This window comes from Staurois parvus, unplaced genomic scaffold (genome assembly GCF_062004578.1).
Source record: "Staurois parvus isolate SC_StPar_1 unplaced genomic scaffold, SC_StPar_1.0 ptg000058l, whole genome shotgun sequence".
NCBI lineage: Eukaryota > Metazoa > Chordata > Amphibia > Anura > Ranidae > Staurois > Staurois parvus.
Window position 1 is genome coordinate 1,756,538 of NW_028317854.1, and position 13,337 is coordinate 1,769,874.

Consider the following 13,337-nt stretch of genomic DNA (forward strand, 5'->3'; position numbering starts at 1 on the left):
AGATTACTCTTTTTTTTTTTTCTGCACATTTTAATATTAGCAATAAAAGTTTTAGAAGCTGTAGCAGCTAGCATGAGTCTGCCTATTTTCTGGCTTGAACAGCTTCATGTCACCAGCTCTCTCCTACACATCTGTCCTGTTGTTTAACACCTCTTACTTCAGTTAGTTTTGAGTTGATTGTAGCCACATTAGTATACTTGCAACATTTTGTTGCAAATAAAGTATCAGGGACAGTACAGAATTGTTTTTGTTGCAATTAGTTTTCTAATCTGTCAGTCTTCTTTACGGGTGTCACGCTTAGATGTGTTCTGTAGAATTTGGGTGTCATTTGTGGGCATTATATTGTTGGTGTTAGGCACCTGAATCGGTTCAGGTGGTCTGCTGTATATTGAATAAAAACAGATTTGGTTTTTATAAGTCTGGAGTGAGGCTATGTTGCTTTAATGTGATTAAAAGAAAAGTACAGCCAAAGTACTTTTGGCTGCACTTCTGTGGATTACAGGAGTGCAATTCGTTCTGCACTCCTGTGACCCATTTTCAGCTGAAGTCTGCTGATGTCACTCAGCTGGTCCAGGCTGGGGAAAGACTGGCTTCAAAGTCGGGATCCACTCCAACATCTGGAGCGGCACCTGGCTCAGCCTCTCAGTGATCCACTGAGAGCCTGAGTTAGGCGCTCTCTCCCTCTCCACAGCCCAGCGCTCTAGTGAGCATAGGGGAATGATAAGCAGACAGCGGTGACTGACAGTCCCTGTTCTCTGCTCAAAGTGGCTGTGAGAACTCAGCAATCAGCGGTCATGCGAGTTTTCACACTTGGAGCCAGCGGGGGACAGATGCAGCAGGTACCTAGGTATGATTTTTAAACAGCTACCTGCTGTATATGCACTGCACCACCTGCCTGGAGTTTGCATGTTCTCCCTGTGCCTGCGTGGGTTTCCTCCGGGTATTCTGATTTCCTCCCACACTCCAAAGACATGCTGGTAGGTGAATTGGCTCCTGTCTAAATTGGCCCTAGTATGTGTATGTATAAGTGTAAGTTAGGGACCTTAGATTGTATACCCTTTGAGGGTTAGGGACTGATGTGAATGTACAATATATATATATATGTAAAGCGCTGCATAAATTGACAGCGCTATATAAGTACCTGAAATAATATAAATAAATAGTGCATTGATAGCCCATTCATAATGAAGCAATCCAGGCACAGCAAGGCTAAGTAGCAGGGTCACAGACCGCAATATGGCACAGCAGAGCATAAATCCAGAGGCACAGGGACAGCATTTCAGCACAGCAAGAACATTCAGCAGTGTTTTGAACAGTAATATTGCATAGCAAAGAATACAACACAAGGGTACAAGGACTCGCACTGCAAAAGTCTGGCAGCCCTAGAAAGCCTGCTGGGTTGGCTTGGTGAAAGGGGATCTTGGCAGGATGGTCAGCAGAGTGAGAGACTTGCAGAGTCCTTCCAGAGGGGAAGATTAGCTTGGTCCTGGGAAAGCAGGGTTCGGGAGCGACAGAGTTGCAGCTTCAGGTCCAACAGACAAAAAGGAGGCATGGGATGCAGAGAACTGAACCCAACTTTGGGTCTCCGCAGGCAGCAAACAGCACTGGGGACATAAACAAAGGGAGCTTTTTTTTCTTCTAACCCTTGCAAAGAGCAGGATACTGCTGCTATAGTGTCAGTCTCTGCTACAGCCACATCAGGAACTCCAGTGGACCCAGCCACAGCAAAGGAGGAAGAGTTTGCTGTGCCTGCTGGAAATCCACACAGAGGTCCCAGCAGCAGCTTTTGCTGCCTGGTACCCTGCATGCAGATAGTGTGGGATGGCAGCAGCTGTGTAAGGCACTGGGAAAGGATTGGTGGCTCTGCGTGCCATGTGTTCCAGTACGTAAGAGATGTGGGATAAGAGACATGCAGGGACCTTCTGTATACCCCTTAAGTATAACCTAATAAATACACCTATAGTTACATAAAAATGACACTCAGAAATAGGAAAGACCATTTTATTAGGTATTGCACATATAGATGGAGCTTCACAATGTATACACAAACGTAATGTCCACCATGACTTTACCTGGGTATAGTAATTATAAAATAGCAATAAATCTACAAAGTACAATCAATGTGTGTATATCTTAAGCATCACACTGTACATATACGCACATCATTAAGAAATGTATCCATCCATAATATCAAACACACTATAAGTATTTCTTAGTTACTAGCCTTATAACAGGCTTCATAATCTCACAGTGACTGACTGAATTAAATGGTGCTAAAGGCATAACAATTCCGGAGGAATTCACCACTCCCACGCCTTTCTCCCTGGGTGTACACTGTTGTCATATATAAAGGATGATGATTAGTTTCACCTGCCTCTACAAAAAGGAAGAAATTCAGTAACACATCAGAAAGTCCTTGTTTATAACAGATTATTGTGATAGCTTATTCTGCACCAATCTGGCTCTTCCCTCTAATGCATTTCATAAAGGTCCATTAACATCAGTGCACTGCATGCTAGTTATTATGATGGCACCCCAATTTACCCTTTACAGCACTGCTGAAAATGCTGCATGCACGCTGTTTTTATCACTCTTACCTTAGTTAAAGAGTGCAATGGCACAAGAAGAGGAGGACACTTTACACACTCAGTTATTTAGTTATAGTTATCTGATTACATAAAAATTACATTGTCTAACATAGTCTTATCAAACTTTTTTTTTTTTTCATGGAGGAAACCTTGAAAAAAATTATTGTAAAATCTACAGATCATGGTATATTAACACAATCCTAAAATGTGAATATAATAATAGATAAACAATTATTAGAATTTAACTTTTTAACTCCTTCACGCCTAAGGGTAAAACAAATCTTAATGTCTAAGCACAATTTTTCAACTTTGACATGTGTTAGTAAAACCGTACATATCATCACAACTACTTTGTGCATCCAGGTAGATTATACCTTCTTCTTTTTTTAGGACAAATTGGGCTTTCATTTGGTAGTAAATGGTAATTGATATCTCCTGATTTTTTATTATCAAATGAAAACTGTCCCAAAATAGTAAAAAACATGCATTTCTTTTGAATTTTTTGTTGCTATTCTGTCTCTCAGTGTTACAATACCCCTACCATTCGATTTTTAGACTGATCATTTCTTTGTGAGTGGGCAAACATTCAAAATCAGCAGGGGATCAAATACTTATTTCCTTCACTGTATGTGTATGTTAGTTGTGTCTGGGCTATATTACGAGTACAAACAACAATCGTGCGCATTTTGCTGTTTTTTTTATCCTGCCACTGACAGTGATACTAATTTAAAAAAAAAAAAAATCCCACATTACTGACCCCGACCTTTGACTCTGACCTTTGACCCAAACACTAACCCTTGCACTGACCTAGATTAAACCTTGATCTAGATCTTGATTTTTTTTATTATATTTATTTTTACACACTTTGTTTTTCTCTCTGAAAGGACAGAGATACAATGTATCTCCTCCATTCAGCCACAGAAAACATGGGGGTGGGCGTCACAGTAACTGATCACTGTGATAGCCAATCAGAGGCTATCACAGCTATCGGGAACCCAGGAATCAGGAGTTCCGCGTTCCGATCATTAGAACGGGACCCTGGCCTTTCAGTGAGACCCTGGTCTCTGTGCTGGGAGTGACCTGTGAGGTGTACTCCAAGCACAAAGACAGGAACGCAAATATGCGGCCCCACGGAAAAAAGCCCAGTCCAGTGGGGCTGCTTATTTGCGTACGGTCGGCGTGAAGGGGTTAATGAGAATTTTTTTTTTTTTTTTTTTTTTACCCACAAAAAAAAATATTTAATTCACTGTGAAAAACCTCTCCATTTGTGTTTACTGGCAAAATATACAATTACACTGGTGTGCACTGCACTCTGTTGCACAACCAAATACGTCAGCGCTATAGGAATACAGGTGTTAAATCATATGTTAGACACTATTTTTCCTATTGTGATGATGACACTAATAATGGGTTACCATAGTTATAACACAAACCGTTATGGGGATAATGCTGGTCACTTGCTGTACAGTAACTCCCCCTTAGAGAAATTCCCAAAATGTTTGGGAGGTACAATTAGGGGTGTACAGAGCAATGATCTGCACCACAGCTAGAAACCCCACACTTCCAGGTCAAGCACACCAGTCATGTCCATGCTGACATCTGATAGCAAGAACTTGTCTCCAGTTATGTTAACTCTGAATCACTGATCGCTTTCCGCCAGGGGGACACTGCAAACAGTGCAGGTATAGGCTGCCTCTCCTGTGCTCTGACAGATCCAGCTCCTTGGGAAGTCGCTGTTCCTGTGTCCAAGCACAGTCAGCCCTGTGGACTTACATCCATGCTTTAGAATGAGTTGACCCAGAACCTTGTCTTCACCAGCCCTGACACTCCTTTCCTCACCTATTTTTTTCCATGCAAAAATTTACAAGAAAACAAATTGGTGTTTAAGGGGCTGACTCTAGTATCGATTTATTGAATCAAATAACACTGTATAGTGATATTCATATCTATATGCCACTGTGCATAAAAATGTACTTAAATTGTCCTCCTATGTTCTCCTACTAAGACCTTATGGTTGCTCCTATGAGCATCAGAGGGCAGAGCCAGGATGGAGTCATGGGAAATAGTTATAAACAAGGATTTTTTACTGAATTTGAACGTCTTTCTTTTCTGGTGCTTTAACATGACTGACAAAATCACCTAGATAAGCAGAGCTGTGGGACTGGAAAGAAAAAGCGACTACTATGGATTCACACATGTGCGGTGGGAATTGAAGCTCCGTTTTCACAGCTAATTGACAAAGTAGTTGTTTGGCAGTTCAGGTCAGGTTTACATCAGGATCTGCAGAGAAATCCAGCCTGAAATTGTGTTCACAAACTTATGATGTGCGATTCAGAAGCAATTCCCATAGAAATCAATAAGCCTGTAATCCACATCTGAACCGAACCGCACTGCTCAGAAATCGGACATGACTTAATCCGCACTGAATCTGCACTGCCAGTGTGCTGGACGTATGTGAACAGGAACCATAGGAAGCAATGTTATTTCACATGTTCAAACCACATCCAATCCACATATATGTGAACTGACTCTAAGCCTGGGTTTACATATGTGCGGTGCGGTATATCGCATGTGATTCGCACAGGAACCGCACCGTATTCCTGTGCAAATCACATGCGATTTGTGTGCGGTGCGATTGCAGCCATACATTTTGTATGGCTCTATTCACACCGCACCCGCACCAAAAACATGCAGGACCCTTTTTTGGTCCGCCTGAATTGGATTGCATAGGTATTCACACCTATGCGATCTGATTCTGCACATTGCACCGCGTTTTGCGGACTGCTTTCGGGGTGTTGTTAACTTAACATACACACCCACAGCGGTTCGCGTGAATGGAGTTGCGTTTCTGATGCGGTGCGGAATTCGCACTGAAAATGCTGCAAATTCGCATCAGTGTGAACCAGGGTTAAAAGAAGAAAAATATACACCTATAAGTTTTGGTGGTCTAGGAAAAAAGATTTTAATATTTCCTGTCATAAATCTTATCTTATGAAATGATCAGATGATCATGACATAAATATACTCATAATGTGACTACATCTACCAGCTTTTTTGAAGAATGTTTGCTCATCTTTTGATTGGAGAGCAATTACCATTGGGAATCTTGTTGTCACATGCTACAATATTTTATCGAAAAAAATGTAGCATGAACAAAACTTCTGCAAGTGTGGCTTGTAAAGTTAAGGGGAAAATAACTTCTTTAGAACATGCAGAGACAAAAGCTTTCCAAGGAAATACACATGCATCATACTACCATTAACATGTGTAAGCACTGATCTAACTTCCTTCCTTTACTACTTAGGAAAAGGAGCAATTTAAAAAGAAAGTGTATATTTATATATAAGTGACAACTGCAATTGTTAATTTTTTTTACCAAGCTAAGATTAGATCTTGATTCAAATAGTGTCTACAGATCGAGGTGCTTGAATAAATTATGCATGCAATTAACATTAATGAAAATGAAGATGTTGTATAGAAAAATAATGTATACCCCTACATTTACCACCACTTCTTCAAATCAATCAAGTTAGAATCTGGTATTCAAGATTATGTGCCAGGGGAGTATGCATGTGGACCTGTCTTATTCAAACCTCAAATATCTCGGTATTTGTAGTTTCATTATATCAAAATACAAAAAGCTACGGCCCTCAGAAAAAAAGTTGTAAATGCTTAAGTTTGCCAAGAGATTTAATAAGAACACCAAATTATTTGAAATCAATCATTCCCCTATAAGGAAAACATCTAGTGACGTAGATTTCAAATGACTGGTGGTCTGGCAGGACTGGCTGGCCCAGCAAATTCAACCCAAAAAAAAAAGTCAATTTTATGCAATTAAATTTTGTACCCCAAAATTTAATTGCAGGATGTTCAGATAACCCTTGCAACTGCTGGGGTTAAAGTGCATGCACCTACAATCAGAAAGAAACTGCACCAATTCAACCTGCATAAGAGGTGTTAAAAAAAAAAGCATTTGCTGTCTAAAAACAGCATTAAAGATACACTATGTTGCCAAAAGTATTGGGCACCCCTCCAAATTATTGAAGTCAGGTGTTCTAATCACCTCCATGGTCACAGGTGTATAAAATCAAGCACCTAGGTATGCAGACTGCTTCTACAAACATTTGTGAAAGAATGGGTCACACTCATGAAGGTCAGTGAATTCAAGTGTCGTACCATGATAGGCTGCCACCTGTGCAATAAGTCCATCTGTGAAATTTCCTTGCTACTAAATATTCCACAGTCAACTATTAGTGGTATTATAACAAAGTGGAAGCAACTGGCAACAACAGCAACTCAGCCGCCAAGTGGTAGGCCACATAAAATAACAAAGAGGGGTCATCGCATACAGTGCGCAGAAGGTGGATGGCCCCTTCCTGTTCCTACATGACTGCGCATCAGTGCACAAAGCAAAGTCCATAAAGACATGGATGAGCGAGTTTGGGGTGGAGGAACTTGACGGGCCTGCACAAAGTCCTGACCTCAACCCGATAGAACACATTTGGGATGAATTAGAGCAGAGACTGTGAGCCAGGCCTTCTCAGTTCCAGTGAAGAGAACTCTTAAGGCATCAGCATAGCAAGACATTTTGGACAATTTCATGCTCCCAACCTTGTGGGAACAGTTTGGGGATGGCTCCTTCCTGTTCCAACATGACTGCGCACCAGTGCACAAAGCAAGGTCCATAAAGACATGGATGAGTGAGTTTGGGGTGGAGGAACTTGACTGGCCTGCACAGATTCCTGACCTCAACCTGATAAAACACCTTTGGGATGAATTAGAGCAGAGACTGCGAGCCAGACCTTCTCATCCAACATCAGTGCCTGACCTCACAAATGTTCTTCTGGAAGAATGGTCAAACATTCCCATAGACACACTCCTAAACCTTGTGAACAGCCTTTCCAGAAGAGTTGAAGCTGTTATAGCTGCAAAGGGTGGGCCAACTCAATATTGAACCCTACGGACTAAGATTCGGTTGCCATTAAAGTTCATGTACGTGTAAAGGCAGGCGGCACAATACTTTTGGCAATATAGTGTAGATTACAGTTTGCCATTGAACACAGACAAATTCTGGACTCCTGGAACAATTTACTAAAGACTGATCAATCAAGATAGAGCTCTTTTGTCACAGTTGTTAGCCACAAACTGAGTACTTCAGAAGTATCCCATAACAACTGTAAAGCATGGTGGTGGAAATGTTATGGTTTGGGGTTGTATTGCTGCATAAGGCCCTGATCAAAGATATACATCAATCAGCCATAACATTATAACCACTGAATGATAAAGTGAATAAAATTGATTATCTTGTTGTTATGGCATCTTAAAGTGGATAGGATATATTAGGCAGCAAATAAACGTGGTCCCTGAAGTGGATGTTTTAAAACAGAAAAAATGGGCAAGCATAACTATTTGAATGACTTTGACAAGGGCCAGACTAATGTCCAGAGAACTGGGTCAGAGCATCTCCAAAACTGCAGCTCTTGTGGGATGTTCCTGGTCTGAAATGGTCAGGACCCACCAAAAGTGGTCCAAGGAAGGAAAACCGGCAAAACGATGACAGGGTCATAGACGTCCAAGGCTCATTAATGCAAAGACTGGCCCGTGTAGTCCGATCCAATAGAAGAGCTACTGTAGCTCAAATTGCTGAAAATGGATGCTGGTTCAGATAGAAAGGTGTCAGAACACACAATGCATTACAGTTTGTTGTGTATGGGGACGGGTGCAGACGGGTCAAGGTGCTCATGCAGACCCCTGTCCACAGCCAAAAGCGACTACAATTGGCACGTGAGCATCAAAACTAGACCACAGGAGCAAATTAAGTAGGTGGCCTGGTCTGATGAATTCAAGAATGGTTTTAGAAACACAAGTTTGAGGTGTTGACTTGGCCTCCAAATTCTCCAGATCTGAATCCAATTGACCATCTGTGGGATATCTGGAAAAACAAGTCTGATCCATGGAGGCCCCACTTCGCAACTTACGGGACTTAAAGGATCTGCTACTCATGACATGGTGCCAGATACCACAGCATACCTTCACATGTTTAGTGGAGTCCATGCCTTGATGGGTTACGGTGGGTGGCCATAATGTTACTTGATGAAAATGTAAAGCCACCTGTTCAGGTTGAAGCTGAACCAGGATAAGTCTTTCAACAGCACAGTGGCTAAATGGTTAGCACTTCCGCCTGGCAGTACTAGGGTTGTTGGTTTGATTCCCAGCCACGGTACCACCTGCCTGGAGTTTGCATGTTCTCCCTGTGCCTGCGTGGGTTTCCTCCGGGTACTCCGGTTTCCTCCCACACTCCAAAGACATGCTGGTAGGTTAATTGGCTCCTGTCTAAATTGACCCTAGTATGTGTATGTATGAGTGTAAGTTAGGGACCTTAGATTGTACACCCCTTGGGGGTTAGGGACTGATGTGAATGTACAATATATATGTAAAGCGCTGCATAAATTGACGGTGCTATATAAGTACCTGAAATAAATAAACATGAAAATGATCCACATCACACCAAGGAATGGCTCAAAACACGGAAATAGAAGATTTATATAGGGGAATTTTTGTTGGGGAGTTTTTAAGCAGGCGGTTCATACAAGAAAACCCCCGAACATCTTGCAACTGAAGGAATTCTGCATGAAGAAGTGATAAAAAACTTTTACTGAGTCAATCTCAAAGACTGGCAGGTAGTTATACAAAATGTCTACAAGAATTTCTATAAAGGACACAATACTAATTTTGTACTTTCTTTTCTACAGTATACCATTACATGTATTAGTTGAATAAATTATTAAAATTCCGCTTTTGATCTTATTGAAATGTATCTGTAGGCACTATTTGTATCTAGATCTAATGTTTACCTGTTCAATCATGTTGAAAGAGTCAACAATTTCCATGGGGTGTACTTTCTTTATTTTCTGTGAAGTATCTTTCTTTTTTTCTTTCCCATACTCATTCTGCTAGACTAACAGTGCAATAAGCACCTGTAAAAACACAGGCAGTTGGTTTAGCAATTAAAGCAGAACTCCATGAATTTTTTTTCCCCCATGCAGTGGGGAAACTGCTCTTAACTGCTCTTTACCCAATCCTTTGATCCTCTAGAAAACAGCGCTCCCCAAATCCAGCGGTGGACTGTTCTTGCCATCCTCACATCCAGAGCCAGTTTATGGGCGTGATGACGTCAGGAACAATCTATGCAGAAGACCGCTAGCATGCAGGGCGGCAGGGACCGGTCTTGCGCTCTGAGGATTGGTGGATTAGGTAAGTATATCTCCACTCTCCTCAATCCTATACAAAAAAGAGCAGTTAACCCACACCGTACATGTACAGACCCACTGCATGGAATTCTTCTTTAACTATTCAGAAACAGGAGAATAATAAGTGACAGAAGAAGAGGTGGAATCCTCCTATATACCGCCCACTGTGAAAATATAGTATTAGAGGTATATACAAATACATTCTTCAGTATTACAATCTTCTTGCTACAATCAATGATTTGTTAAAAGTGTCCCAGCCTTAGTACTTTCAGGAAGTTAAGAGTTATATATACTAAGTGTGAAATGTTATGCTAATTGAACATAACTTACTTTGCTAATATTGGTTCAAATAATGCAGTTTTCTAATAAAATACGTCTTTAATTTAAAAATCAGTTACTTTATGCAATTGTAATAACAAAAGCTACAACTCAAACACTTAGCAAATTAGCTATAAAAAATATAGTGCAATACTGATGTAGAAATTCCCATCGTGACTTACAAAACTTCCTTTTTTTTTTTTTTTAAATCTGACAAAATAGTGTTTGCATTAGCTTATAAGTTTGTAACAAATTTCCATGATTGTTTCTACACATATCAAGTAGTCTGCATGGCCTCACAGAGCTAGTATGACACAGTTGGTTGTAGTACCGTCAGTCCCCATCCCTTACAAGGGACCTCACTTGCCAAATGAAAAGACTGCTATGAAACATGACTTTGTCATACAGGCGAGTGTTATCTGTCTTTACTGGAGCTAGAACTGGTATAGAGTCTTAAGGCTTTTCTGCAAATGAGCCAAAACCAGTATATCTGTGGAGCCATAATGGTGGCATTTACAATGTTGCAGTGCAAGGGAATGTTGAAAGGTACTTTATATAGTGGAATCCCATACTGCTTTCCGTAGGCGTGGTACATAAAAGGAAAGAGCAGGATGCGGCAGATGAAGAACGTTATGAGCACAAATGCACCATTTACTTTATGCAAGAAGGAGTTCTGCAAATTCATCTGTTAAAAGAAAAGGAAAATAAATTAATGCTTTTCAATACATTCAATTATATACCAGTTCTAAGGTCAAATATAAACCACATAAAGTGGATCTGTTGCTAGAAGAAAATTAAAAAAACAATACCTGTAAAGGAAAGGGTTAAAGGAGAAGTAGGGCCAAAGCACTTTTGGTTTTAAAGAAGAAATCCGGGAAAAAAATTTATTTTTCCATGCAGTGGGCCTGTGCCCGCACTGCATGGATTAAATGCTTGTTTTTGTCTAGGGGCTCTGAAAGTAAAGACACACTTACCTAATCTGCCAATCCCCTGAGCGCAAGACCGATCCCTGATGTTCCTGCCCCCCTGTACGCTAGTGGTCTTGTGAATGGGCTGTTCCTGACATTATCACACCCATAGAATGGTTCTGGACATGAGGATGCCAGGAACAGTCCACCACAGGACATGAGGGAGCATGGTTTCTGAAGAATCAGGGGACAGGGTAAGTACAGTTTATTCTTGAGCCCCTAGACAAAACAAGCACTTAACCCAGAGTGTGGGCAAGCCCCACTACATGGGAGTTCTGCTTTAATTCCCCTTTGGGTCAAAGTAGTGCACTTCGTTCTGCACTCCTATGACCCCATGGCTAAAGCCTGCTGTCACTGAATCAGTCCATGCTGCTGAGAGCCAGAGTCAACAGCTCCTGCAACCCTCAACAGCCTAAAGCTCCAGTGAACACTGGAGAGGCAGAGCAGGGAGCCGGTGAATGACAGTCACCCCTCTCTGCTCAGTGAAGGCCGAGAATTGGGTGATCAGCGGTCTTTGATTGCTCAGTTCTCAGTCTTAGAGGCACCAGGGCAGAGATGCAACATTAGTTTTGAAGCAAGAATGGCAGATTTCAGGTTTTGCATTCTGTAACAAAACCTGAGAATCATCAGCATAACCCAAGCATTCCTCTAAGCTTTTTCCTTCTGAGGAACCCTTGAAATAATTTTGCTGGCTTGGGGAACCCCTGCTAAAACCAATTCAATAGTGCTCAGCGGGAAAAATGCCACCTTTCACTGATGGTCAGTGCAAACAATGCTTTACAGTGGTGGCCAGAATGCCACAGACAGCTAAAAAGATCACTGGTGACAAGCAGCTGGCTATGCTAAATGGTATCAGCCCTGGAACTATGCGGGCACCATCAGATAGAAGGTTAGACAGCTGAAGGAATGTCTAGCAGTCTCTCGAAGAATCCTGGTGGAGAATGGCTGGGATAACCTGTTTTTTATTATCATACCTCCCAGTTTAAATTTTTTCTGAGTACCTGACCTGGAAAAACATGCAGATTAGAAAGCCAAAATGAGGTCAAATTTCCACAAACTTTTTCAGACAGTAGCAGCCCCATATTCTCTTGCATACAGGTTTCCTTTAAATCTGAATTTGTAGATAAAAAAACATTTAATGCGGTTTTGTATTTATTAAACAGTGATTAAATGCATTATATTGTAAGTGGCTGAATCTGTATTAATATAAAACTCCCTGCTCTAATATATGGCAAGTGTGAGCAAGGAACATGCTGACAATAGAAGAGCAGTGGCCTCATCAGTGTACTTCATCTTCAAAGTCCAGTCAGACTGGGGGCAGGATGGTGACCTAGCTGCATTGATTAACTACAGTAGAAGACAAGAAATACACCAGTTTGGCTGTGATGTATACTGTACATCTCAGGACTGGCTGGACAAAATTACAAATCCTTTGGCAGATACAAGAAATGCCATGTATTCTTTTCAAACGTGTATTTAGCTATATGACTGGAGATCAGTTCTAAGCCAGTAAAACAATATCCCAACCAGGGGTAGACTGACCATTTGGAAACTCGGGCACCGCCTGAGGGCCCGGGGTCAGTAGGGGGCCCCATGAGATGCCCCTGGTACCTTTTTCATAGGCTTTTTTGAGTTTGGGCAAGGACACAGGGGCCCCATGATCCCCTATTGCCCGGGGGCCCCATGAGTTGTCAGTCCACCCCTGATCCCAACATAATATATCCCAAGATCATTACACATTTCAATTACACCAACGACAGTGTCGGGGTTTGTACAAATGCAGATGTTGTACTGTGTATATATATTATTAAGCTGTACATTCATTCTTAAGGATGTTTGGAAAAAGGTAATATTGAAGATAGAACAAAGGTGGAAAAATAAATCTTACATCAATAAACAGAGTATTTGGCAGAATTACTGGGATACTTTGGTGAAATACTGTACCATTAAGTTAGGAAAAAATGCAGAAAGAAGTGAAAGGAAAGGAAAAAGATAATATAAAAAAAGAACAAAAAGAAGTAATAGGGAGAAAGAAAGAAAAATGAGATAAGGAAAGCAAAAGAAAGGGGGAGGGAAGGGGAAAGGAAATGAGTTAGGCAGCCCATAGATAATTCAGTTTTCGTTGAAGCAATATTGAACAAACCTCCGGACAATACAAAATGTATTACCTTTATCTCTAATGCCACTAAACAATTTATAGCTGGTTATTGGAA

At 41.1% G+C, this 13,337-nt stretch overlaps 1 protein-coding gene across 1 annotated transcript in view; it reads right to left on the reverse strand.

Moving 5' to 3' along the window:
• Positions 1–1,987: 1,987 nt before the first annotated feature.
• TLCD3A (TLC domain containing 3A) overlaps positions 1,988–13,337 on the reverse strand; it is a 75,951-nt gene continuing 64,601 nt past the window's right edge. The window contains exon 5 of the mRNA XM_089668451.1: positions 1,988–10,841. Within this exon, the coding sequence (XP_089524577.1) occupies positions 10,572–10,841 (270 nt within the window). The 3' untranslated portion in view covers positions 1,988–10,571. The remainder of the gene's footprint in view (positions 10,842–13,337) is intronic.